This window comes from Gallus gallus, chromosome 3, assembly GCF_016699485.2.
Source record: "Gallus gallus isolate bGalGal1 chromosome 3, bGalGal1.mat.broiler.GRCg7b, whole genome shotgun sequence".
NCBI classification, from domain to species: Eukaryota; Metazoa; Chordata; class Aves; order Galliformes; family Phasianidae; genus Gallus; species Gallus gallus.
The window spans coordinates 37820653-37845313 of record NC_052534.1 but is presented as its reverse complement, the minus strand read 5'-3'; the positions used below and the strand labels follow the sequence as shown (position 1 = coordinate 37845313).

Genomic DNA, 24661 nt, shown 5'->3' with positions numbered 1-24661 from the left:
AACAGAGAAACCCTTAACATGAACCGATGGCCATCCTAACTTAGCTCTCCACTTCAGCTTTCATTCTTCCTAGCTCCCGTCTCCACTGTTTACAGGGAAGAAAATACTATTCCAATGCTTTTAATAATGTATAACATATCACTGATTAAGGCTTCTTCTTTGTATGTATGTGAATGGTTTAACTCAGTTAAAGATTGAGTCAAAGAGGCTTCTAATTTTATCCCTTTGATACTGTCACAACAGGATGGTCCCAATTCCCAGGAAACTGAATAGACAAGACCTGTCTTTCAGCCGTGTTCATCCAGAAGCATCTAGGTTTTTAAATCATATTTTAGAACAACTGTTCATGCATTCCTTGGATTAAACCAAAAAGCAAACAGTTTAAGAAAAAAAATCTAGGAAGCTTCCTAACACTGAGAATTGTTTTTGAGTACTGGAAGTGACAGCACAGTGCCAAGGAGCAGACTAAAGACCCTACGCTGGCAGCCTCCCCTGGATGTTGAGTTAAGGCAGCACCTTGGCCAAGAGGAAGAAAACACCAGAACAAAGCTTCTTGCAACCTCACAGTACCTTAACTGAGATCACTTGCAAGCAACTTGCTTTGTCATCTTAAAAATCAAAGCACTACCAACATACAAGTCCAATGCAACTTCTCTTTTAAACAGTAATTGTCTTCCTGATTGTGAGCACTTAATCTTTCAGTCTATGTAGTGGCCCACCTGCCTCAGATGCTTTAAACATTAAAAGGAAAAATACACACTTGGTGTTAATCACCTGAAAGGAAAAGTTCCTTGCTAATATTTGCTAATTAGCAATTAACCTGCCCTTCAGTGCATAAACTGCATCATTAAATTTTCAAACTCTTACTCTTGATTTCATTAGTGTATAATTTTTTTTAAAATCAACTCCACTAGGCTTCTAGCCTCAGCCTCTTCAGAGCACGCTCACTTTACACTGTCTAGAAAGCTCGTGGTGCAGCAAAGCAACTCTTACCTTTAAATTTGTTGGCTTTGACTCAAGCCTTTGGGTTAGTTACAATAGCTTGTCGTTAGCAGCTACGAAGAAAAACTGTGCCAAGTATGGCAAGCTACATCCAAAGACCATTACTCCAGAAACAAATTTACCAGGAACTTAGAAAGGAAGATCTTAAGCTTTCTTACTTACTGGCTAAGAAAGAACATATATCAGGGAAAAAGACGAGTTTTACAAAACCATTTTGGTAAAGATCCCTCTGGGACAGACCCATGAGAAGTAACACATTACAGGAAGTAGCAATACATCTCCTAAAGCCATCCAAAAGCAGCTGACCATGAAGGCAGCCTTCTCATAGTATTTAAAGACTGAACTGCAGAAAACAGGATATAGCACATGCATCTTCCCCAGGCCATGCCAAAACAAGAAAAGCATATACAGGAACATACAGAACAAGAGGCAAGCTGCCTCTTGCTCCCTTCTCAGTGCACAGATACTCAGGTAGCTAAGATACTGACACTCAGGGAAGAGAAAAAGAACCATATTCAGGTTTCCTTCCCATTTATCATATTGTTGAACTCCGTGCAGAAGGGCCCACTGGGGTAACATGGGAGCAATTGCTATCTGAAGGGGTTGAGATGCATGGCATTGCAGAAACAAAGCCTCTGGAAATAAAAAACAGCTCAGGTTTCCAGCAGTGCATCCTGAGATTACAAAGATGCAAATTTGCTCCTGTCCGTCCAACACATTCTGCACACAACCCTGAAGTCTTTCTGTCTTCTTGCATCTCTATGAAAAGATGCTACATGAAGACGTATCTACAGGATATAATTCCTAGAGATAGAAGTTCAAAGAGCAGCTCTATGAATTTGCCTCATGTAATATTAGATTCCATTTGACTGGCTATTTGGTTAGCACTGTGGAAGACAGATGGTCAATATTTTAAAACTCAATTTCAGGAGTAGACTGAGGGAAAAAAAAAAGTCTGCAGTGGTATTGTGTGATTAACTTTCAATCCATAAAAATGCATTTTACAGGTTCTATGTTAGCTTTGTATGTTAGCTTTTTTCCATTTGTATGTTAGTTCAACACATTTTTCCCTTCAGATAAGGGGAGGGGCTCACAAAAGCATCATGGTGTTTATACCACAAAGGTACACCATAATCATTTTTTCAAGTATTTAGGATGTTAGCATCGTTTTTGAATTCTTTACAGCTTATAGGAAGTACAAAATCCTACCAGCCTCTAGAAAAACAGCAGAAGAAATTAAGCCAACAGCACTACTACAGTACTTAATGATGCTTATAAACGCTGAGACTACAAGCTGCTACAAACCTTTCATTTAAGTAAGTTTACATTACTCCAGGCAAATATACTCCCAGAAATGATGATACCATCACCTCTATCTATTTTTAGAGTTATGTTTTCTATTCTATTCCAAGCAACTTCCTACAAAAATGCAAAAAAATCATGAATTGCAACAGCATAATGGTAGTCTTTACTGGATGAGTACAGAGAAGCAGAGAGAAAAGTCTAACCATCAGATGAATTGGGGAAAGTTAAGGGGAAACATCATCTTGGTCTTACGAAGGAAAAATTAAAAGAACACCATGTTTTCATTGTTATAAATAACCCAAACATGAATCAGAAATAATAATAAACAAAACAAGTATGCAGACCAAATGCAGCATATAGCTGTACTTTCTTTCTACAGCAGTGTGATAAGTTTTAAACCACTCTTATTTCCAAATAAAAACAAGTACTAAATAACACCACAATAACACACAGAGTACTTAAGGATCTTTTTAAATACTGCTTTTCTCTCAGCAGTGCAAAGATTCCCTTACATTCAGTTAAATATTTTGAAAGTATCATAAAATTAGCCTTTAATATTGTACGATGCTCATGAGGTAGTATGATATTTTAAAGGGGGATTCTTTCAGAAATCAAAACGCTTAAAAGAAAAGTGAAAAACTTTTTCAAATGAACTTGGAAATCAACATACTGAGTTATAACATTCTGTTAAAACTTTTAATGGGACAGAATAAGTAATAGCAGTTGCTGATATTAAGATGGAAGAGAGTTTATCTGCTAAATATAGCAAAGGAACAGTGCAATGAACAAGGAAATTAGTGGTCAGGCAACAGCTGCTATTAGCTACATAGAACATCCCTGAGACTCAGACTGCCTGGAAAGAGTAAGGTGCCATTAGCTGCTTTCCCCCTTAAAAAAAGTTTCTCCTTTAAGCATCGGTACTGTTTTCAGTTACAGATGCTCAGTTACAATAGACTCAATATGCTCAGTTACAACAGACCTTTGACACGTGACCCATTACAGCTACCTATGTCTTCTTACTTGAAATCATACTGCACAAGGCTTCTAATTCTAAGAATATGAACTGTTACTACCCCATGGATCAGTGATAACAATGGGCTGTTTTAAACTTCGTTGTTTCTACGGTTGGTTTTTTGTTTTTCAAGATCTGGCTGTCCAGTTTTATTTTTTATTTTTTTTCCACTGAAATGTGAGAAGTTGTCAGCTCTATAACTGAAGTCAACTGTGCACATTTCATCCACGTTAGTATTAAGGATGCACAGGGCCAAGTAATTCATCTCCTGCTTTGAAAATTGCACATCTTAAGGGCTGCACAGAGTCTCCTGCAAGTGTCATCTCTGCTCAGTGGGGAAGTTGTTACTAAATGACACCAAATACTTCCTGGTGTTACTGTTACTTCCTGTTATTAAATGACACCACTGTCCAACAACAAAATCTAGCAAGCAAATTAAACAGACAAATACTATTCATAATGACAGCAACATTTTTGTCTTCAGTGAGATTTATACATTCTACCGCTTGTTCAGCTTGCAAACATTTTGGCCTGGATCTTTTAAAAGCCTCAGATAAAGCTCTTTCAAAAGTGATTACATATTTTTAATTAGACTCACTAACTTTAGGAGCACTAACCATGTGAAAGATAGGAGCCCACAAGTCTCCAGAAAATAGGAGCCTAATCACAGCAGGGAGGTCTGATTTGAGGTTCAAATTACAAGAGTAAAGTTAATGAGCACACATCATATGCATTATCTGATTACAGAGTAACTTACCCTGATTTGTCTTTTTCGTCAGCCTCTGCATTTATGGTAGGATTTTCCATTTCTTTAATCTTTTCCTCTTCTTTATCTTCTAATTTGGTTTCATCTTCAGCTTTGATTACATTCAAGTCCTTTTCTTGGTCGGGCTGCGTATACACTGAATCTGGCAAATTTTTTTTGTTTCCCTAAGACAATAAAACCCTCAGTTAATTTACCAGAAAAAATAAAAATTCAGAGGATTTCAGAAAAACAACAGGCACGAGTCATTGTGAAGGGAAAAAGAAAGCACCAGATTCTAGGGCTCTTTCTAAAACTACAGCATTTCCACTGGTTTTATTTTTGAAATTCTCAACATAAGTACAACGGCTCTTGGTTGAATCCAGTCTCCTAGGTAGTTTTACTACAACAATATGAGCACACAATTCTTAAAACACTTCACAGGATACGTGTGCGCTCAGGACGCAGAAACATCAGCACTAATGGTCACTGTGGAGTTAGTAGCAGCAGACATGTCAAGGCTGGTGCTGCTTACATACATCACAGCTAAGTTGCGTATTGACTCGAAGAACTACACTGCTTCCAGGCAAAGTGCTGTGCCTTCACTGCTCAGCTTACCACCTTAGGTCTCCTCTTCTAAAACCACTGGGTCAGTACTGAATTTTGAAAAGGTAAAAAGATTTATCTCTCTGGATCAGTGAACTAATTATGCCACTGCATACATCATATCTTTGTAGAACTCAGGGGGGCTTAAAAGCCTAATCCAATACAAAATAGAAGTGTCAGCACTGAAGGTAGTTGTGAGCATGGATTATCCAGATCACAATAAAGCTGCATGCTAACTGGTCCATTTGACTTGAGAGGGCCCCAGACAGGTGGAAAGTTGCATCTGCTTCCTACCAAGTCAAGGATTTTGAAGCCATGAACCTCTAAGACAGGCACTTCAGAGAGAAATACAGCTCACAACTAATGTACAGCATGTTGTTTGTCTTGTTTTAAATCCATAACAGAGATTTCTGTCTTAATACAAACTCGTGGTTATCAACACACTATCTGCCCTTATCTAAAGGATATAATAAGAACATTAAAATATTTTACCAGAAGAGCGGGCTTATCATTTTCTTTACTTTCATTATCATTCTCAGCTAGCTTTTTTTCTTCTTGTTGTACTGCTGCTACTTCCTCCTGCTTGCGCTCCTCTTTATCCACTTTTACTTCTTTTACGTCCTGCTCTGGATCTTCACGCATCTTTAAATCTTTTTCTTTTTCACAGTCTTTACAAGGCTTGCTTGTCACCTTCTCTGGTAACGCCATTTGAAACTCGATATTTGCTGATGTACAGTACTCTTCAAAGCCATAGAGATATCTAAAAAAAATGCTTCTGATGAGCAAGTTTTTTTTTGAAGAAAAATCATGCTACCTAGCAGAAGCTTAACAGGAGCAAAATATTTTAAAGTTTACAAAGACTGTATTATAACCAAATGTACAGAATTTATGTATATTGCCACCACTACCACAAGATCTCTATTTCTTTTTAGTGCTGTTTTAGCATAAACTGCATAGCTTTATTACTTACTTTTTGTATGCACATTTAACATTATATCCCGCAGCTGAATTCAATACAGGGATTCCAAGATCTTGATAAACTTGCTTCCACACTGCTCCACTTTCAATCTGTGAAAGCAAATGTAACGATGGTTGCTAAATCAACTCACTTACATACAAAAGACCAAGCTGACAATGTCTACAATTTCATACAATAATATTTAATTCTCTCTACAAATTCTCTATTTATCATACACTCTACTTTCACTATAATGTAAACTGTAGTCTAGTGTAACTACATGTAGCAATTTAGTATTTCTGCACTTCAGTAAGCCACAGCAGGCCTTTCTCTTCAGGTGGTAATAAAGGAAAAAAATAAATCAATATACTTAAAATAATTCTTAAACTATCACATCTAGAATTTTAATTAAATTGGAAAGAAAAACACTCATTCCAAGTATTAACAATACTACATCCTCGTAGTACTGCACCAGATAATCTAAGACTGGTAGCTACTGTATATCTTTAACACACCCTTTGGTGTCAAAGCTGTGTGACAGTGTGACATGCTCGTTTCTCACCATCTGTGAAGGTAAAGCAGACCTACTGTGATACTAAGTACAAGCTCCTCCCTTGTATAGTAGAAAGGCAGCACAGCACAAACCAACCTCCTCAGCTGACAGCCTAGATTTATGACAAGTAGCTCAAAGCAGTAACAGAATCTGCTTGACCAAGAATTCCCTATGCATCAACTACTGCACCAAGACCAACTCCAGTCAGCACGTTCCTCTACATATTGCCCAGAATAGATAGGAGTTCAGTGTCTCACAACCAACTTGAACTTACAGTCACTTGTCTTTGGGATTTTACTGAGCAGCGACACTTTTCACTTCAGGGTAATAATTTTACCAGACAGACATTCCTTGAAATCTCACAAAAACACACATGCTGGCTGATCTTATGAAGCAATAACAACACACTGAGTAGACAATTTATTTAAAAAATAACTAGTTTATGGTAGAATTCAGTTTTAATATTTGGAGCTGCTACACAAGACTTTCTTTATTCCTACGTAAGGAAAAATACCGCCCCCAGGCTTTATAGATCTGTAATACTCACATTATCAAATCCTCCAAGCTTATGTACAAGTCTGAATAATTTGAACAGATTCAAATTTCTATATCCTAGTACAGGTCGTTTGTTAATAGGAGTCCCTGTAAAGATAGACAGTTATTAAGGTGTTTTGAAATATCTTTTTGAGAGCAACATGAAATCCACTCCACATATCCTACTGCACTATTAAATAGTATGGTAAATTTTCTGACCATCTCGTGCATCTACTATTTATTTTTTGTGGAAACTACAACTCACGAGTTTTAACAAGCCATTTTGCCTATAGTTCAGTAATATAAATAAATCCACATATTTGCATTATTCCATATACTACTGAGTATGCACAATTGATGCAACTTCTCTTGCTTCTTATATATACACTTTTATTTTACCCATTGAAAAAAATGCTTCTAAAAGAACCAGCCTAGCCCTGCTGATGGCCAGAGTGAACAGAGAGAATCATCTTCTAAGAGAATGGGAAGCCAGAAGTGAGGAATGCAGTCTCACTGTTTCCAAAAATAAACGGTACAGTATTACTAGTTCACAGACTTGGCTCTTTGAAGTACTGCTAAGCAATACCTCTACATCTAACAAGTCAAACACAGAAACGCATACCTCTGTCTTCCATGAACTTGTATAATTGCTGAAGAAAGTTCTCCCTTTCTTCAGGAAAAGGCTCTATTTCCTCCTGTTTAAAAAAAAAAGCACACAAATGTTTCACCCTTGTGATTTACAGGCTGTCAATAAGAAAATCACTTAGGTTCAAAGGTTTAAGTTTGTTTTTAGTGCAGTCAGGAACAAGAAACTATACAAAGAATAACATTGGCCTCAGTGCTATGCCACATGGAGTTTAACATAGCACACTTTTTCAACATACTTAAGACAATAAATGTAACGACACATCTGAAACTGGATTTTTGATGAATCACTGTCATAGATATCATAAATACCATTAAGATACATTCCTAATTTTGTTCCCTTACACAAAGCCTGGGAGATACCAGTATTAATGCTCAAGGGATATCAGATCTCTATTTCTTCTGCAGTTAAGCAATCTCTTAATGCTTGGATGTACTGTGCAACTTTCAGGAATGAAGTAGAAGATAAAATCGTGCTTGCACATTCTCAGAAGTTCTAATCCACAGCACTGACAAACCACAGCCAATGACACCGCATGCTACTGCCATGAGGTACCAGCTGAATGCGCGCGGAGTGAGCAGGATCAATCCCAGAACTGAAATAACAATGGATATTTTGGATATTCAGTTCATTGCACTAATAAATCTTTGAATTAGATTTACTTCAGTTAATAAACAGTGGGGTTTCCCAACAAAGCACTAGGGTTCAATTTCATTAGAAAATGTCACTTGCCACAACCAGCTGTAATAAAATATTGAGCCTATAGTCAGAATTCTTAGAAAGGGATGACTAAGCTACTTTAAAACAATACATTGAACAGAAATTAATTTTCCATTTTCACTACTACCTGAAAAGCTTCTAAAATTAACTAATAAATTCTAAAACTTGTGTGTGCATCTCCATTCCATGTTTATTTTTTCATCCTTCAACAGTCTCCTTCTGCTAAACATTAAAGCTTCACAAAACACATCGCCTTTAAAGTCGGACCAAAGCAGTTCAGAATTCAGTAGAAATAGAATACAGTTATTAAGCATGACTGAAAAAGAAACAAAAATTCAGGAAACTAGTGGATGGCTGAAAATCAGGTTAAGGAAGGCTGTAGCAGGGTTTTTTGTTGTTGTTGTAGTTGTATACTTCCTCTTCTCCATTAAATGCACTTGGAGAATGTATGAAAGCAAGCCAGCAAAAAAAAAGAACTATTTGCACTGTGCTGAAATTGTTATCATTTAAGCTTATTTAGTAACAGAAGTACAATAAAAACACTCCTGTCAGAGTCACTGCAAAGGCAATGCAAGACGAAAGTCTCTGTGAGGGACATGACAGGATAAGCATCTACCCACTGCCTAGTGCACCAGCAAAACTCAGTGCAGGCTATTTTGATGAGCAAGGAGGACTGGTTACATCCTCACAAGGCGGGGCAGAAGGAGTCAGGAGTATATAGTAATCCTTCACCGGTATGAGGAGCGATGCTGCAGCCCTGCAGTAGTACAGACAGATGCATACAAATAAATGCTTTGTAGGGCAAGGATGAAACCTGCTACCATCAAACTTGAATATGACCACAAATGCCCTGATTGGAATGTATTAACATTTTTTGCTGTTGTTCTTTGGTTTTGGTTTTTTTGGGGGAAGGGTACACAGTATTGAGACAGATGTGGATTTTTTTTCTCTTTCTTTTCCTTCTTGTCATGTCACACACCAGGTACTTGTATAGGACTCTTCCCAGTATGCACTGGAACACGGTGAATAGATCGAGGGCACCTATTTGTGTTTTTATTCTCCATTCCTCATCAACAAGAGACTACCTGCTGTAAGGAAGTGGTCCCACAGAGTATTTAGGGGATAGAAGATGAGGAGGGAGAAAGCTTTTAACCCAACAAAGCTTTCAAGATGCAAAATGTCTGTTAGGGGAACTAAAATAAAGGTGATGAGTAGGTTGAACGTAACACTGCTGCTCTTTCCTCCCTGTCAGATGTAATGTTTGAAAGTACTTATATCTCAAACATATTCATGCAGAGAGGTGTCAAAATGCCAAGTGGATATTCCTTATTAATATTCCCAATACAGCCTTCTAAGAAAGTGTGCTAAGGGGGAAGCTTAAGACCTTGTGTGCCTCTGAAAAGACTTCTTTCTCAGAATGTTTACAAAAATCAATACATGCTACATATGGTAACAGTTAACTGTTAATACTCTCTAAAACATTTATGGAATCTTTTAAATAATCATTGAGTACACAAGAAGGTTTCCTAGATAATGGTTTAATGCAGACATACCATATTCTGTCATCTCTGCTTATTTCCAAGTTAGTCAACCACAGCACTAAGCAGGTTGCTCTGCAGCCTCTAATTTGTCTATGTCACAAAGGTAAAAGAAATTGGCTTATGTGTTCAATAACACAAACGTAGAAAAAAGCAACATGCTTGAAAGCAGCAAATAAAATTCGCACAGTATCATAATCCAGAAGAAAAGAGAATCCTTGTCATCAGATTCAGAATAGGAAAGGAAAGCACTTTCCATTCTTCCATTTACAAAACAGCAAAAGAGGGCAACACATCCTAGAAAGAGCTGGAACTATCCGCAGGTGGTGCTCTGTAAAGAACAAGCCCAGAGGTCCTGCTTAAGAAAAAGATGTTGCTTGATAGCTGGGAGTACTGAAACTGTCTCTCCAAAGAGAAAAGCTACAAGGTCAAATATTTACAAACAGCATAGCTAAAGACGGCAAATATTTCCACCTAAAATAAGTAGCGATGGAATGACTGCTATATAATGACTGTATGTTACACTGCACATGTAAAAACCTTCTTGCTCATCATGAGCATGGCTGGACATAAACCTGCTCTGGAAAAAAAATAAGATCAAGAACTGTACAGAGCCCATGGAAGTACACTTTGTCTCTCAACATATCAGAGCATATATTGGACTACACAACTTGGATGAGAGCTGCCTGTTCTCCTGCGAGCATGGAAAAGTGGCGAAGATTTTCTCACTTTTGAATCTTCTTCAAATAAAGAAATGAACGAAAGAAAGAGATCCTCATCTTCTGGTATGCAAGAGCTACAGTTTTGAAGGATTATGTAGTCAGTAAAAGACCATAACAACTATTTATCTATCATGCTCTTTAAATTTCCACCATGGATGGAAAGTTCAGCTTACTGCATTACTGTCAGCAGCATAACAAATCAGAGAAACAGATCTTGAATATCACCACAAAATACATGCCAAGTGAAAGATTCAATAAGCCTCTCTTCCAGCTTCACAGCCAGCTAGATAAAGCTCTTTCCACTAATTTTCTTCTTTGCTCATCTTTTTTTTTTCTGGACCAAAAGTTGGGAGGGAATAACAGGTAATTGGAAAACCAAGCATGAGGCAGGGCTCCATATTTCCAGTACAAAAGAGAGAACAAAGGTGACAGAGGAATGCACAGACTCCGTGATTCAACTGAAAGTTCTGCTTCTTTACATCAGGGTAGCCAGAGAAATAGCTTTGTAGTACCACAATTCTTCAGTAGAACAGGATAAAAGGTAAAACAACTCAGATTTCTTGGTAGTTATTTAAGAGTCTCAAAATCTCTTATGTTTTTCTTTTCACTACTAGAAAACCAGTAGATTCTGCTTTCTGTAGTTAAAAGCGAGCAGTGAAAGATCAATGGAAGCTACTTGAAATTTCTGCTTTCTAAAAGGATCTACAGTTATGGGCCTGACATAGTAATTTGAGAGCATGAAACAGAGAGGAAGATGGGGCGACACACAGGGCAGAAAGAGACAAGACAGGACCATGCCAGCCTAGTTTGGCTTATTTTTTCAGAAGTGATAAGAACACAGGTCAGGAACAACAGCTCAGAGATGCTGCCTCGGATGAGGCTGCTGTATAAAAGGTAGCAAGCTTCCCCCTGTGCCTTGAAACGTGTGCTAAGCAACGTATTTACTGAGGTAGTAGTTCTACAATCAGTAGAGAAGTTCATAACCACTTGTGTGTGCAATTATTTATAGTAAAGCTAAAATCATACGTGGATCTTACTACACTGCCACAAAGGGAAACCACAGTCTTCTGCACAATACAACACACTCACCAGCAACATCATTACTGAAAGACAATGCATTATTTGGAGGGAGAGCGATCTAAGAACTGGAAACCCAACTGGGCCATGACTGACATTTGCTCTAAGAAACCTGATGTTCTGCATTGGTGAAAAAGAACTCCTTTGCCTTTGAATACTGAAATAACATTGTGCAAAGAAAATAGGTGTTTTCAAAGCAAAGAGTTCATAAAACATAGAATGTCTTGGTTTGGAAGGGACATCAAAGATCACCTAGCTGCAACCCCTCTACCACATCAACCACCAAGATATGAAGAATATATCTTCTACACTTGTAAAGACTTGGTAGAACATGTCAGCCAGATACACCTTTATCAACATTAACAATCTCACATACTCAAAAGCAACAGTTTTACCAAAGAATAGGATGCTCGTGGAGTTAAACAAGGGTTTGGACACCTCAGAAATTTCTGAGAATAATTTTAGACACTGATATTTACAGTGCATGCATGTTTCCTGCTCATACAGAGAAAAGCAAGGTTTAAAACGCTCCAGAAACATTTTAAACAGATATATCATTCATGTATCCTTTGGATCAAACAATTGCTTTTGCCGATGGAACCTGGAGGAAGCTCCAGGAAAAGGCATATGCCTGCTGAGAAATGCTTTCTACTTCTGCTGAGAATGACTGTAAGGTGATGAAAAGAAAAGAAAGTAATTCTGTAAATGATAGTGCTGAACTCTGAAATTAAACCCAGCACTTAGGTAGATGCTACGTGCACTTTGAAGGTTTGTTTTAAAGTAATCAAAACACACTGCATATCCTTCACAAGGATACGCATTTAGCTGTTTGTTTTTAAAACACGTATCTTCTCAGACGGAAGATGGCTTGACCTTTATAGGTAGTGGGTAAGTTCCATTCAGGAAGACACATAAGTATAGGGAACCTTTCTTTCTTTTAGTAAAAACAATATGCGTATGAGAGCACACACCAGTATGTACCCTTCTTCATCCTGCTCAGTCTCTCACAAGATACTGTAACCCTTCTGTAGCTGCATTAAGATCAGCATGGGAAAGATCCTAAAACAGAATCTGAGTTCTAACTTTTTTTTCCCCAAAGATAATATTAGACTTCCATGTTGATATTTTCACATTATCTTTGTTAAACAGATTTTAAAAGCTGAGAAGTCAATCTGTTGCCTGTATTAAGATGTTATATACCGTCAGATATTAATAATTCTTAAGTAAATATTAGTCTTGATAATATCAGTTGTGTATCTAAGCTACTCGCATAGTAACTTCACTTGCCTCTTCTTCACTGCTGTTATCCTCTTTTTCTTTTTCATCTTCCTCCTCCTCTTCAGCTTCACTGCTGGAGCTGTCTTCTTTCAATTCTGTTTTCCAGTTACTAGGAACAGTTTTGTTTTTACGGAATTCAAGAGCTTGGTCAAAAGCTGTAAGAGGACCAGAATTTGTTAGCACTGCAGGAACGATCAATTTCACCAAATGTTTTAATCAAATAAAGTAGCTGAGGGGAAGCAAAAACTGCTAATTAACTATCCCACCTCAACTAAATCCCTGTGTTGTCCATCTTTACTCATCTTACCCAGCCAAATTTGCCTCATCTTCTCCATACATCAAATTATTGAGAGCTATTATTAGGATTATGAATATATTTAATTGAGAGAATTCCTCCACTAATGAGTTTACACTGTCGATTTTTAGGCACATTAAACAAAAAGGAAAAGGAGGAGAAAATATTTATAATCCCATTTTAGAAGTTAAATCACACAAACTTCAGCTTTCAAACAAATTCACAATTCAGTTTCTTGAGTGCACAAAGGTAACTTCGCCAGACCTATCAGGAGTACTGTGCTAAAAATTAATCTATTAAGGTCTAACACAAAGGCCAAAAAGTAAGCAACCTACAAGACTAACAAGCACTGTACAATTACATCCTTTGTTTGACACATCTACATTTAAGACAAGTGCGAGACAGGATGCTTTTTGTTGTTTGATCTTTAAGAAAACCATTCCTATAGGTTTTCAGCAACGCTTAGCCTCAAGATACATAGGATCTTTTCCTGTAACAATTTTAGCATTTTTAAGACATGAATCAATCCATCACAAAGTTGGTACAACTTGCATAAAATCAACAGACGCACACATTTTCTCATTAAAAGCTGTTTTTACCTTGTTTTAACAGAGCATCAGGCTTTGGTGAAGTTTCACTAATTTCCCGAACATCTTTTCTTGGCACAGAAACACTAGATAATTTAAAAAGCATCCAAGAAATATTATTAAAAATACATGTGTTATAAAGATTTCAAAGCTAACTCAACACTATAATACATAGCTGATCACTAAGATCGTAACAGTTACTAACAATACAGAAGAGGAATATGAAGGATACCTGAACAATTCCACTGTGTAACTGTCTGGGGTTTGGTATTAACCAGTTAGTGGATTAAAATAAAAACTTCTACATGAATGTGGTTATATAGCACATAATCTATTCACTACGTATTGAAGAAAACTCCCTCTTTCCATTAACACACAGTTTCTCAAATCTGCCCAATATACATTTCCTTAGAGAAGAACCTCACATTAGCTTAGCAAGTACCTACTCACTCACAAACACCTCCCCCACATAAAACCTAAATGAGTATTAACATACAAAATACTTCAAATTAAAAAACAAAGCACTTTTTAATTTCTGCTGTGGCTAGATTCAAAGAAGCTCATCTGAACAGCAGCTTGAACTGTGGATAGGGAGAGGGTGGGGGATGAGGTATGTATTCACACACTTGCCTGCACACACTTACACGTGTTTCTCCAGTGATGTGCACTGAATGCATGAATAACTGCCAAATGGTACCAGAAAGCAACAGCCTAGACTTACTAAGTAACTAAACTGCAATTAAATCATTAAATATGTCATTGTCTTTTCTGCAGAAACATTCTGTTGAAACAAGCTAAGCAAAATAAATAACTGGAGCTTTTAAAACTAAAATTAAAACCAGGAGAAGAGAATACTATTGACATACATCAAACTTCTTCCCTGACTGTCACGAGTCGAACACAAAGTTCTGTCCTGCTGCGAACCCCATACAAACTGGTTTTCTAGATTTTGCTATTTTCCTTCCTCCCTTGAATAGCATCACAGCTCTTTCTGGAGAACATTAACACGTAGCTGTAGTCTACACTGAGACAAACATATACCCCTTTTACCTCCAAAAAAACCCCTTCAATTATTAACAACAAAGTTCAAGGCTAATTTTACCACTATGGAGGCTATTGACAGTTTTCTAAACACGAGAAAAATCTTCACAGAAACTTTCTGAACTGTTATTAGTACTGTATTCACTGTATCTCACACTATGATTCACTTGACTGGTACACGTGTTATTAATTATCAGTCTCTACATTCTTACTTACAATTTGCCATCCTTAAAAGAACGAACGAGAATATTGTCTTTTTTCACTGCAATATCATCACTGCAGTCTGGACAGACCACCTGCAAAGATATTACAAATGCGAAGTTTAGAAAGAAAAAAGAGTAACAAGATAGCAATAGTATTTTTTGGGTTCATTTCTCTCCAGCAACACTGAAATGAAAGCAACTGAGATCCCTCAAAACACAAGAGCAAGCTCTCTCAAAACACAGGAGCAATGCCCACCTGGAATTACTGAATATAAAGGTCCATGCTTGCTGCCTGAAGGGAACTAGCTGCTGCTGCCAGAGAAAGGTTAAAAACAACCTCCCGACAAACACTAAGTACCTGTCACGTCACTACAGTTGATTTTACTCCTCACCGTAAAAGGGCTAATCTCTCAACAAGCACTGCTATCAGGGATCTCTTCCAAAAATGTCCAGAAATTGCAAAGATGTCATAACTCACAGTTTCAGAGGAGAAAAAGAAACAACCAAAAGAATCCCTCCCCACACAGTTTTATAAAGAATCATAGAATCATTTGAGTTCTAAGGGATCTTTAAAAGCTATATGGTCCAACTGCCCTGCAATGAAATGAACTAACCTACAGCTAGATCGGGTTGCTCAGAGCCCCGTGCAGCCTGACCTTGAATGTCTCATAAGCTATCTACGAGGAGATAAAAATGTCTCATGTACAAGTGTTATGATAAACTCTTTAATTCAAGAAATAAATGTATTAACTCTAGCCTAGCACTGAGACACCACCTTCGGCTTATTGAAATTTTAAAAGCTATTTGAATCTTTTAATTTAGTACAAAAGTCATTAATTTAAGGAGTTGAGGAATTTGATAACAGACATGATTCATCGACGTTCCACACTTACAGAACAGGAAAGCGGCCCTTTCCATCATTTTTCTCTCAAAACTTGAATTGTTCCCCAAAATTAAGAAAACTCTGGTTGATATGAAGCCCCAAGGAGCAGCAAATGACTGCAACTCTAATTAATTCCTGGTAAACTCCGCTTCTCTTTGACCAGTTGCTTGCAGTCCTACTTTGCGTTTGATAGAAAAAGATGCTGTACAACATAAGGTTGTCTCTACCATTAGGTAGGCCATCAGTTATGTACTGTTCTAGAAGTTGAAGTCAGAAGCTCCAATTGCGTTATCATACAGCACAGGTTAAACAGGCTTCTCAAGAGAAGTAAAACTTGGCAGTGCAAGACTCCAAATTCAATGCGTTTCACAATCTCCAAAGAAAGTACTATACGAAAACTGACACTTCCTACTTAAAATGCAGTTTGAGATTGCAGGAATGCATTAGTATCTAGGAAAATAAACCAATAATCATTCCCCATTTAAAACAATCTCCAAGCTCTTTAAAGATTGAAAAGTTGGCCTGACTTCAGCTACTGGTTTTCTAGCAGCCTCAAGATTGTAGCAGTCAGAAATCCATTCCCAGGTTAGAAAACAGCTTACCACAATCTCATCTAGTGCCTTACACACAATGGCATCATCTCAATTTTCCCTGAATCAAGTCTTGATTTCCGTGCAAAACAATCTCCACTGTATTTATAGAAGGATGAGAGAGATGATCCCATGTAAGCCCAGTTTTCTGAAAACGCTGTGAGAAGGTTTCCTAACGGTAACTTCCAAAAGCCTTTAAGTGCACATTCTAACCAAGTAATACTATGAAGCTTACCAACCACACTACCTAACAGGAAGAGTAACTGCCAGACCTTTCTGCTTATTTTAAATACAATTAGCCACTGCTCTCAAAAACCACCAACCAACCAAAACAAAATATGCTTGTAGGATAAAGCCAATGCAATTATCAGCCACTGAGTCCTTAAAACAATTTAAAAAATAAACAAACAAAAACTTAGGCTTCTACAGTTCAGACCTCTATAAATTACAACCTAGCTGGCTGTAGCCAAAGCAATCCCACTACTAATCTCAACTGTTCTTTGTTGTAAAGGTTTAGACTGATCTCTGACCTTCTCTCATAATCAACTTGCTCAATGTCCTCCATTTATTTAAACACAAACTTTATCTGCATACGGCATCAATAATAAAGTGAAGGATGTTGGAGATGCATATTCCTCAGCATATGAGGCCTGCATTTTCAGTTCATTATTCACACAATTACAGTCAGCCATGCTATACAGTTTAGGCAAAACTGCTCAGAAACAAAATAAAATTACTTTGTTATATTACTTTGCTTTGATAAAGCATGAGTAATCCCTTAAAAGATAAAGGAACAGAGCATCACAGCTATAGGAGTGGGAAGAAGCTATTTGGGCAATAAATCTATTAATACCATATTTATTTGCAGAACTGTAAACCTGATTACGGAAGTAACAGTTAATCTAGGATAAGCTACTCCAGAGTTAACAAGCTCCACCCTCCAACCTGATCCCTCTGCTGCTTCTCATGTACAGCAGGGAACTTTCCACATAGAACAAGCTATTCCAACCCCCAAATGAAAGCTAAAGAAATAACAGCATGCATTTTTGGTATACCTTGGAAGAGCAAGCAACAGAGCTTTGTTAATTCTTAAGATCTAACCCAAAGCTAACCTAATTACCCATTCCACCCCATGCAAGCAAAATAGCTACCAGAGTCTACGCTGGAAACCGCTGTCAGTTATGTGGATCATCACAAGGACTAACAACAGCATGAGAAAAAGCAGGCCAGCAAACCGACCCGTGCACAGAGTATAACTGCAGCACAGTTATCAACAGAAGGTAGGCGGTATTTTATCAAATTTGATGACAGCCTTCAATAAAGAAACAGCTCAGTTTTCTTTTCTGTTACTGAAAAATTCTCTTAAAGCTATCTTTCATCAGCAGGGTTATCTCCTCACCGCATATACTGCCCTCTCCTTTACTGTAGGAGAGACTGCAATGACTCATCTTCTCCCACCAACTCTTTCAAAACAAATCCTTCTGGAAAGCCTCTAAGCTGTATTACAAGACACAGGAGGTGATGACTAGAAAGTTGCAACTGGGAGATAGTGCACGCCCTACCAAGAGTTCTATGTCAAAGCAGCACTGTTTCAAAGGCTGAGGAAGTAGTCTTGAAATTCAATAAAATCACTGTCAGCACTGCCAAGGAGAAACAATTCAAGCATTTCAAATTAATAAAGTATAAATTTTAAAAATGTCCAAATATGCAAGTCCGTCCACATGCAATCCCTAGACTAACAGTGATATAATTAGTTTATAAAAGAAGTTTGTTTGTTAAAAAGAAAAAGTGTCTTTAAACCAAAATAAAGACTAATTAGATTCATAGAAAAAGACTACAGCATTATTTTAAACTAAATTTATTGACAATTCTCTACCACAGGCTAGAAATGAAAAATATTTGCTTTTATTACCAAATGTCTTTATACTGGAACTAGAAAATTCATGCCTGCTTTATTACTGAGCTTTCTCTTCACACTTCTAACAATTTCTCCCTTGATATTGTTACTTCAGAAAAATAATATGCAACAGCACAGGTTGAAAGACTTCCAGCATGACTTTGGTAGTAATACTAAACACTGCCAAGCTAGAAATAGGTCAATGAGCTCTGACTGTTTGGAAAAACTAAAGCCGTGTTAGCAATGAGTTTGTGTAAATAAAAGTATTTTCACGCACTGTTTCCTGTGAATACTATAGTGTTCAAATTTTAAGAAACATATCAAGTTCTACCATCAATGTAGATAAATCTACTGAAAAGGAAACACAACAAAAACCACCTTTCTTTGCTGCCTAGCAATGCATGGAACTTTAAAAAAAAATTAAAGATAAAATTCTTACCAAGGCTGGAAACCACAGGGTTTTCTTTTTATCCACACTGAAGCAATCGACACACACAACTTTTCCTAGTAACTCATCACTCTGTTTCCTATCATCTTCATCTTCATCGCTGGAAGAGGATGAAGATTCTTCTTCAGGACTGAACAATAGAAAAAGACTTAAAACTCAACCACTCGAATCTCTGGCCTACTATAATTACAAGTGACACAAAGCTAATTGTCAAAAACAGCATAAATAGTGACTTGAACTGAAGTCAAGTATTTTAAAATAATAATGAATTACATTATGTCCTCATAAATATATTTATAAACAGAAAATGCGGTAACTCAACCACTACAAACTCAGAAATGCAGATGTAGAAGTAATACCTGCCAGGAAACAAAAACCAACACAGAAGAACAATACACACCCACATAGAAGAATAGAAATACACGGTCAGAATGTTCAAAATCTTAATTTTGCCCCAGTGAAACACTGTTCAAAAATAGTGGCAGTTGCAGTTTTGAACCAACTTTAAATTAAACTGATTAATCTCTCTACAGTTTTACTTTAACAGCCATTGTCTACAAGCCTGCTGTCGTCTTCCATACAGAACAAAAAGACTATTTTAAGAGATCTAATCTCCAAATCTCTGAAGAAACGTCAGCTACAAAGATACACAGCAAAGAGGGGAAAAAAAGTCTCTTTATCCCAAAATAGCTCTTTAAATAATCTACACTGATACGTTTCAATGACTGTTTCAATTTCATACAGAACAAAGTGCAGGAACATAAGTAGACAGGCAAAGGTGCAAATGTATTTTAATCATAAGAAGGTTTCAGGTCATTGTTTTGGCTGTTCCAGGATGAAGTTATAGCTGGTTTTAACCATATGGAGACTTGAAATGTAAGAATCAGCTCCAACTAAAATTAAGTGCATCCAGTTAAAAAAATATATTCAGCATTAGTAGCTATATATACACACACTATTGTTTTTCTATTATTAAATATTGCATTTTTTGATTACTCACTTCGAAAGTTAGCTCAGAAAATACAAGCATGTTCAAATAAGCATTTAATGTAGAATTTAAAAGCTATCTTCCATTTTTCCCATTACCATTTCTGTGCACAAAGCTCAGTGTTAACGGAAGACTCACTTTCAGTTAGTGTTCGTTCTTTTTATAGTCTAAGCTTAATTACCACGTTTTGTTTTCTCTACTCCATTTTACATTATTTGCAGCATTGATAAAAGCATTATTTCTCCCCCCAATTTTTTTTTTTTAATGATTTATTTTAAAACACAGAGTGGAATTCTTTCATGATGCTTCCTGGAGTTTGAGAAATTCTTGTGGGAAGAGCATCAAGTCAAGGACAAGTGAAAGCCAGGGCTATCTTGCAGAGATCACAGTCTAGCTGAGCTTCCCATCATCTGTACAATTTGTCTTTTTACTCAGTTCAATCAGAATGAACCATAAGATAAAAATAAGTGTGCTCTTTCTGCCATAACAACATCCTGTACAGTTAGGGAAACAGAGAAGACAACTCAAGACACCAAGGAGGCTGCAATCATGTTCGCTGTGATATGTGCCAGCTTGTCTTTTTCCTTCACTGCATTACAATAGTAAAAAACAACCAAAACTACTACCCGAACAAACATAGGGCAATGGTTAGTATCAATTATTACAAAGAGACAAAGCACGAAGGGATAATCCAAGCACTCTAACTCCTTCCCCATCTTTGCCATTACTACCTCAAAACTTAGTATTTCATAATGTTTCAAGTTCCCAACTACTACAAATTCTAACACCCAGGAAATCAAGTCACTACTCTCGACCTTTATTTTTCTATCAGCAAGCTTTGCTGCAAATCATAATACTGTTCTAGTTCTAAAAGCTCTTCAGAGACCCTGTAATAGGAAACCAAAAGACTACATGAGGTTTCCAGTGCCTTCTACAAATGCTTCAGGTCAGCTAAACAAAGACTGTGTTATAATGGTTTCAGCTCAAGTTCAATAGATTGTCAAAGCCCACTTGTCAATACCTGCCACCATTTTAAATACTGATAACATGAAGATGATGTAATTCTTTCATGTACCAACAAAGGGAAAACTGCCTTTCAGTCTGAGAGCTGAACAATGCTTTTCATATAGCTCTCTGGGTAGGTTTTTTGTTGTTTTGTCTGTTTGTTTTTAGTCTGAAAATACAACAACTAATAAAAAACATACTGAGAGCTTCATAATTTAATAAAAGCACAGATATAAAGACATTAAACTTACATATGATTGGATCTCCTTCCCCTGTTTGTTTTCTTTCCTATAACAGGAGTCCCAAAGTGTTCAGGATTTGTGAGTGGAAGCTGATCTAAAGTCTGTTGAAATAAAAAAAACACAGGTATATACATTCACAAGAACTGTAAAAGTAATTCTTCAAAATATAAGTACCTCCTACCCAGTTAAAATAAGTTTTGTCTGTCCAGACTGTCTCATTACCAAAGTAAAGAGCTAGAATAGATGTCACTGCTTGAAGGTTTAAAAGAAATAGTTCTATGTGTTGTGGGCTTTTCTGTGCACGTGCATTTGTGTGTTTGTTTCTTTTAAAGCACTCCTTTTCCCTTATACCCAAACAAATCTAATTTTCATCCAACACACACAAGTATTTTACCAAAGTCCTGCCTTTAGACCATTCAAAGTCAGAGAATGGAGTATCAGGTATTCTGCTGACCTGGGATACTTCATCTCTACAGGATGAATTTTTGTCTCCATCCTATCACCAAACTAAATAACGAATCATCTACTTGGAAATGAAGAAAGGTTCCCCTATAAAATGAAGCAGGGAGATAACCCAGCAGCAGTAAACAAATCGATTTACTAACAAAAAATGTGTAGTTGCTATGGGACACATTCCAAAACAATTTTAAAGTTGGTCCAATACTGAGTATCAGCAATAAAACAAGATGGAGAGAAAGAAAACTTTCTTCAATCAGCAAGACTACTAAAACATCAACACAAGCACCTCAAGGACCTCCAATATCTTCAAGGCTGCTGTTACTTATTTAAAAGGTAATTTCAATTTAGAAGAATTGTTCCAAATTTGAAGGCTGCTGGTATGTGTGCATTGTTTGGTTTCGTTTTAGATGCATCTTTTTCTTTCTTTGAAAGAAGGCACAACGTCTGCCAAAGTAAACCCATTCCTCTGAGCTGTACCTGTCAGTTGTCTGTGCCGATCTGTCAAGTTTATTGGCTGATACAAAATAGTTTCACCACTTAGTAAAACCCAACAGTAGTGATGTCTGAAGATGTATATTTATTTATTATGTACCATATTATGATTTTTTTTTTGCAATGGATATTTACAGGTTTTTTCAACACGTAAAGCAAACCACGTGATTGCTGCTTTCTTTGTGATCCGAAAGTGAAAAACGTGAAACATTTGTTTTACTCATCAACTTGCACAGTTTAGTGAAATTCAGCTATATTCCCAGGTTTTAAGAAATAGAATCCAAGCCGTTTAAGGTGTATTTTACACAACCAATACTTTTAGTCACATGGATGGACACAACATATTGAAGACTGAGGTACAAAAGATATACTTTAATTTTTTCCTAAATAAGGAGTTGTATTAAAATTGCTCAGTTACCTCACTTTCTGCAAAATGTCGCTCTCCTTTTAAACACAGCGAAGAGCGTCTGAGAGTCTTCTCATCGCCATCATCAAACACTGTCACCAAGCAATGCGTAGTGCAGGGGAACAAAAGAAAAAAAGGTTTGTTTTTTCAACACGGGGGTATAAGTAAGCAATTACTATAGGTGTCATAAAATATGAGATAACATCTTCCTGCAGCTAGCACTTACAAAGCTGTGCCTAGATTCTGCTAGATAACCACTAGAACGTTAGTGCAAAATGATCAAATACATAAGCTGCTGTTTCGTTATAGCTACTCTGTGCTTGCATATGGTAAACAGAATATTAACTACTAGCTGAGCACATAGAATTCACAGATCAGGACACACACACACACACACACACACATCAATGCAAGGTAAAAGTGAAAAGCAATTCTTACAGCATTTTCAGTTTTTACAGAGCATGATTATAAAATTAGAACCTCTACCATCTTCAACTGGAAGTTACACATACTATGGAGAAACACGGATGGACGTGTTATTTGTAAGTTCAGCATTTATCTCTGCTGACTTCATCCAACTAATCTACACAGCGGCAGTGACATAAAGCCTAAGTAGGATGACACCAGGCAACAGCCAGAGCACAATCAGCAAAACCAGTTGTAGTGAGAGAACTGTGGAGCTCCTGCCTTCTCAACTCTGCTACTCATGCAGTCCCCAGGCTTCATTATCTCAAGCAATAGAACAAGGTCAACTGGAAACAAGTTTGTAAAACAGTGGGATTCAGCTACACAACTTTTCCACTTAAATCCAGAAGTACGTTGCACACGTTCAATGTATCATCTTGAAAGGCTGATTAACTGGTCATACAAAAAAGTAGACTTTTATCAAGCTGATGAAGATTTGGTAACTCAGGCTATGCTTCCACTGTTCAATCAGCAAAGAACTGAGCTTCTTGCCAGTCCCCAACAGCCATGGCAATTATACACTTGTCCCTGCACTGAAGTGACCTTGATGACTTTTGGGGGGCAGGGAAACAACCACAGGATTAGATTAAAAGTTAAAGTTTCAGCAAGTTCCCAACACGTTTCTTTCATTCCCATTTAAGCTCTCTTCTGTCAATCAACAGTACTGCTGAGTTTGACTCATTAAAATTCAATCATGAGGTAGAAGAGGAAAAAATACATAAACACTTTTACAAACAAGAGACAAAATAACAGTGTTCAGAGAATGGCTGTCAACCAGCAGAAGATGCCTGGCAAGATTAGAGCTTAGTTTTCAGCCATGTCATCAAATAGCAGGTGCAACACGCTAGTTTCAACATCTACTTATTAAAATACAGAAAACAACCAAGATACATAAAAACTCCCGACTAATATTTATTTAATATAGAATTGACTAGTACCTAGTTCTGAGATACTTTTTTTCATCCCTATAATCCACTACTATTAAAGAACTTAAAAAACCCTACTCCTTGTGACTACCATTGTGTTTTACACCACAGTAATTGTTAAGTACAGTGTAGTGAAACACAGCAATTAAAGATGCACAGCTGACACTTAAAAATTAGTTGAAAAAGTATCAAGGGCTGCACAAGAGAATACACCAACTTTCGAGGTACATCTCAAATGGTCAACATAAATTAACACCTCTTTTGGTCAAGTGAAGTAGAAGGCAGCAGGTTCCTAATTTAGTTAGTGTTAATTAACATAACTGAGCGTCCTTACATAATGAGAGATCAAAAAAAGAGCCTATCCTCTTCAAGGGATAAGCTGACTACCAACAAGGGTAAACCTATTCAGAACTAGGTAGGCAGCCAGGTTATGTATCCTATGTGGTAATCTGCTTGTGGTCACTTCCTTGTCAGAGGGATCCTTAACGATGTTCCATAACACTAACACATTGAATGGAAAAGCATCATCAGTCTTAAAGACTGTGTGGCCCTCTATAGCACATAAGGCTTTAATGAACATGAAATTCAAACCTAATGGGACATCAGGAGGCAGACATGGTTTGTCTTTGTTTATGCACACAAAGCCAAGCTGGATGGGACTTGGAGCAACCTGGTGTAGAAGGAAGTGTCCCTGCCTATCGCAGGGGGGTTGAAACTAGATGATCTTAAGGGTCCCTTCCAACCCAAACCATTCTATGATTTTATGATCTTCAAAACTAACTATTAAGCAGACATAAAGACATGTACTGCATTTTAAAACACTTAACCTGAAACCGCAAGGCAAAAAGCAAAAGCAGCAACTAGCAATGGAAAAAAAAGAGCAGCAGGAGGTCAGACTACCTCAGCACACAAACAACAGTTACTGTTATTTCTACACACCACTGCTGCAGTGGCACAAATGGTAACACATTAACAACTTCTGGAATGCTACTACTTCAGATCTGTTCTTCTATAAAGTCTTATTTTCCAAATTCAAGTAAT

General features: G+C 37.1%; 1 protein-coding gene across 3 annotated transcripts in view; it reads right to left on the bottom strand.

Moving 5' to 3' along the window:
* ARID4B (AT-rich interaction domain 4B) overlaps window positions 1-24661 on the bottom strand; it is an 84813-nt gene that overhangs the window by 22717 nt on the left and 37435 nt on the right. For 2 of the 3 annotated variants that reach the window (XM_003640986.6, XM_046939486.1), the window contains exons 6-16: window positions 22242-22321; window positions 20882-20973; window positions 18629-18767; window positions 14833-14912; window positions 13588-13661; window positions 12703-12848; window positions 7335-7407; window positions 6726-6820; window positions 5638-5735; window positions 5160-5427; window positions 4077-4249 (exon numbers count right to left, since the gene is read on the bottom strand). In XM_003640986.6, coding sequence (XP_003641034.4) covers window positions 4077-4249; window positions 5160-5427; window positions 5638-5735; window positions 6726-6820; window positions 7335-7407; window positions 12703-12848; window positions 13588-13661; window positions 14833-14912; window positions 18629-18767; window positions 20882-20973; window positions 22242-22321 — 1318 coding nt within the window. The remainder of the gene's footprint in view (window positions 1-4076; window positions 4250-5159; window positions 5428-5637; window positions 5736-6725; window positions 6821-7334; window positions 7408-12702; window positions 12849-13587; window positions 13662-14832; window positions 14913-18628; window positions 18768-20881; window positions 20974-22241; window positions 22322-24661) is intronic. The other variant, XM_004935477.5, reaches the window with a different exon arrangement.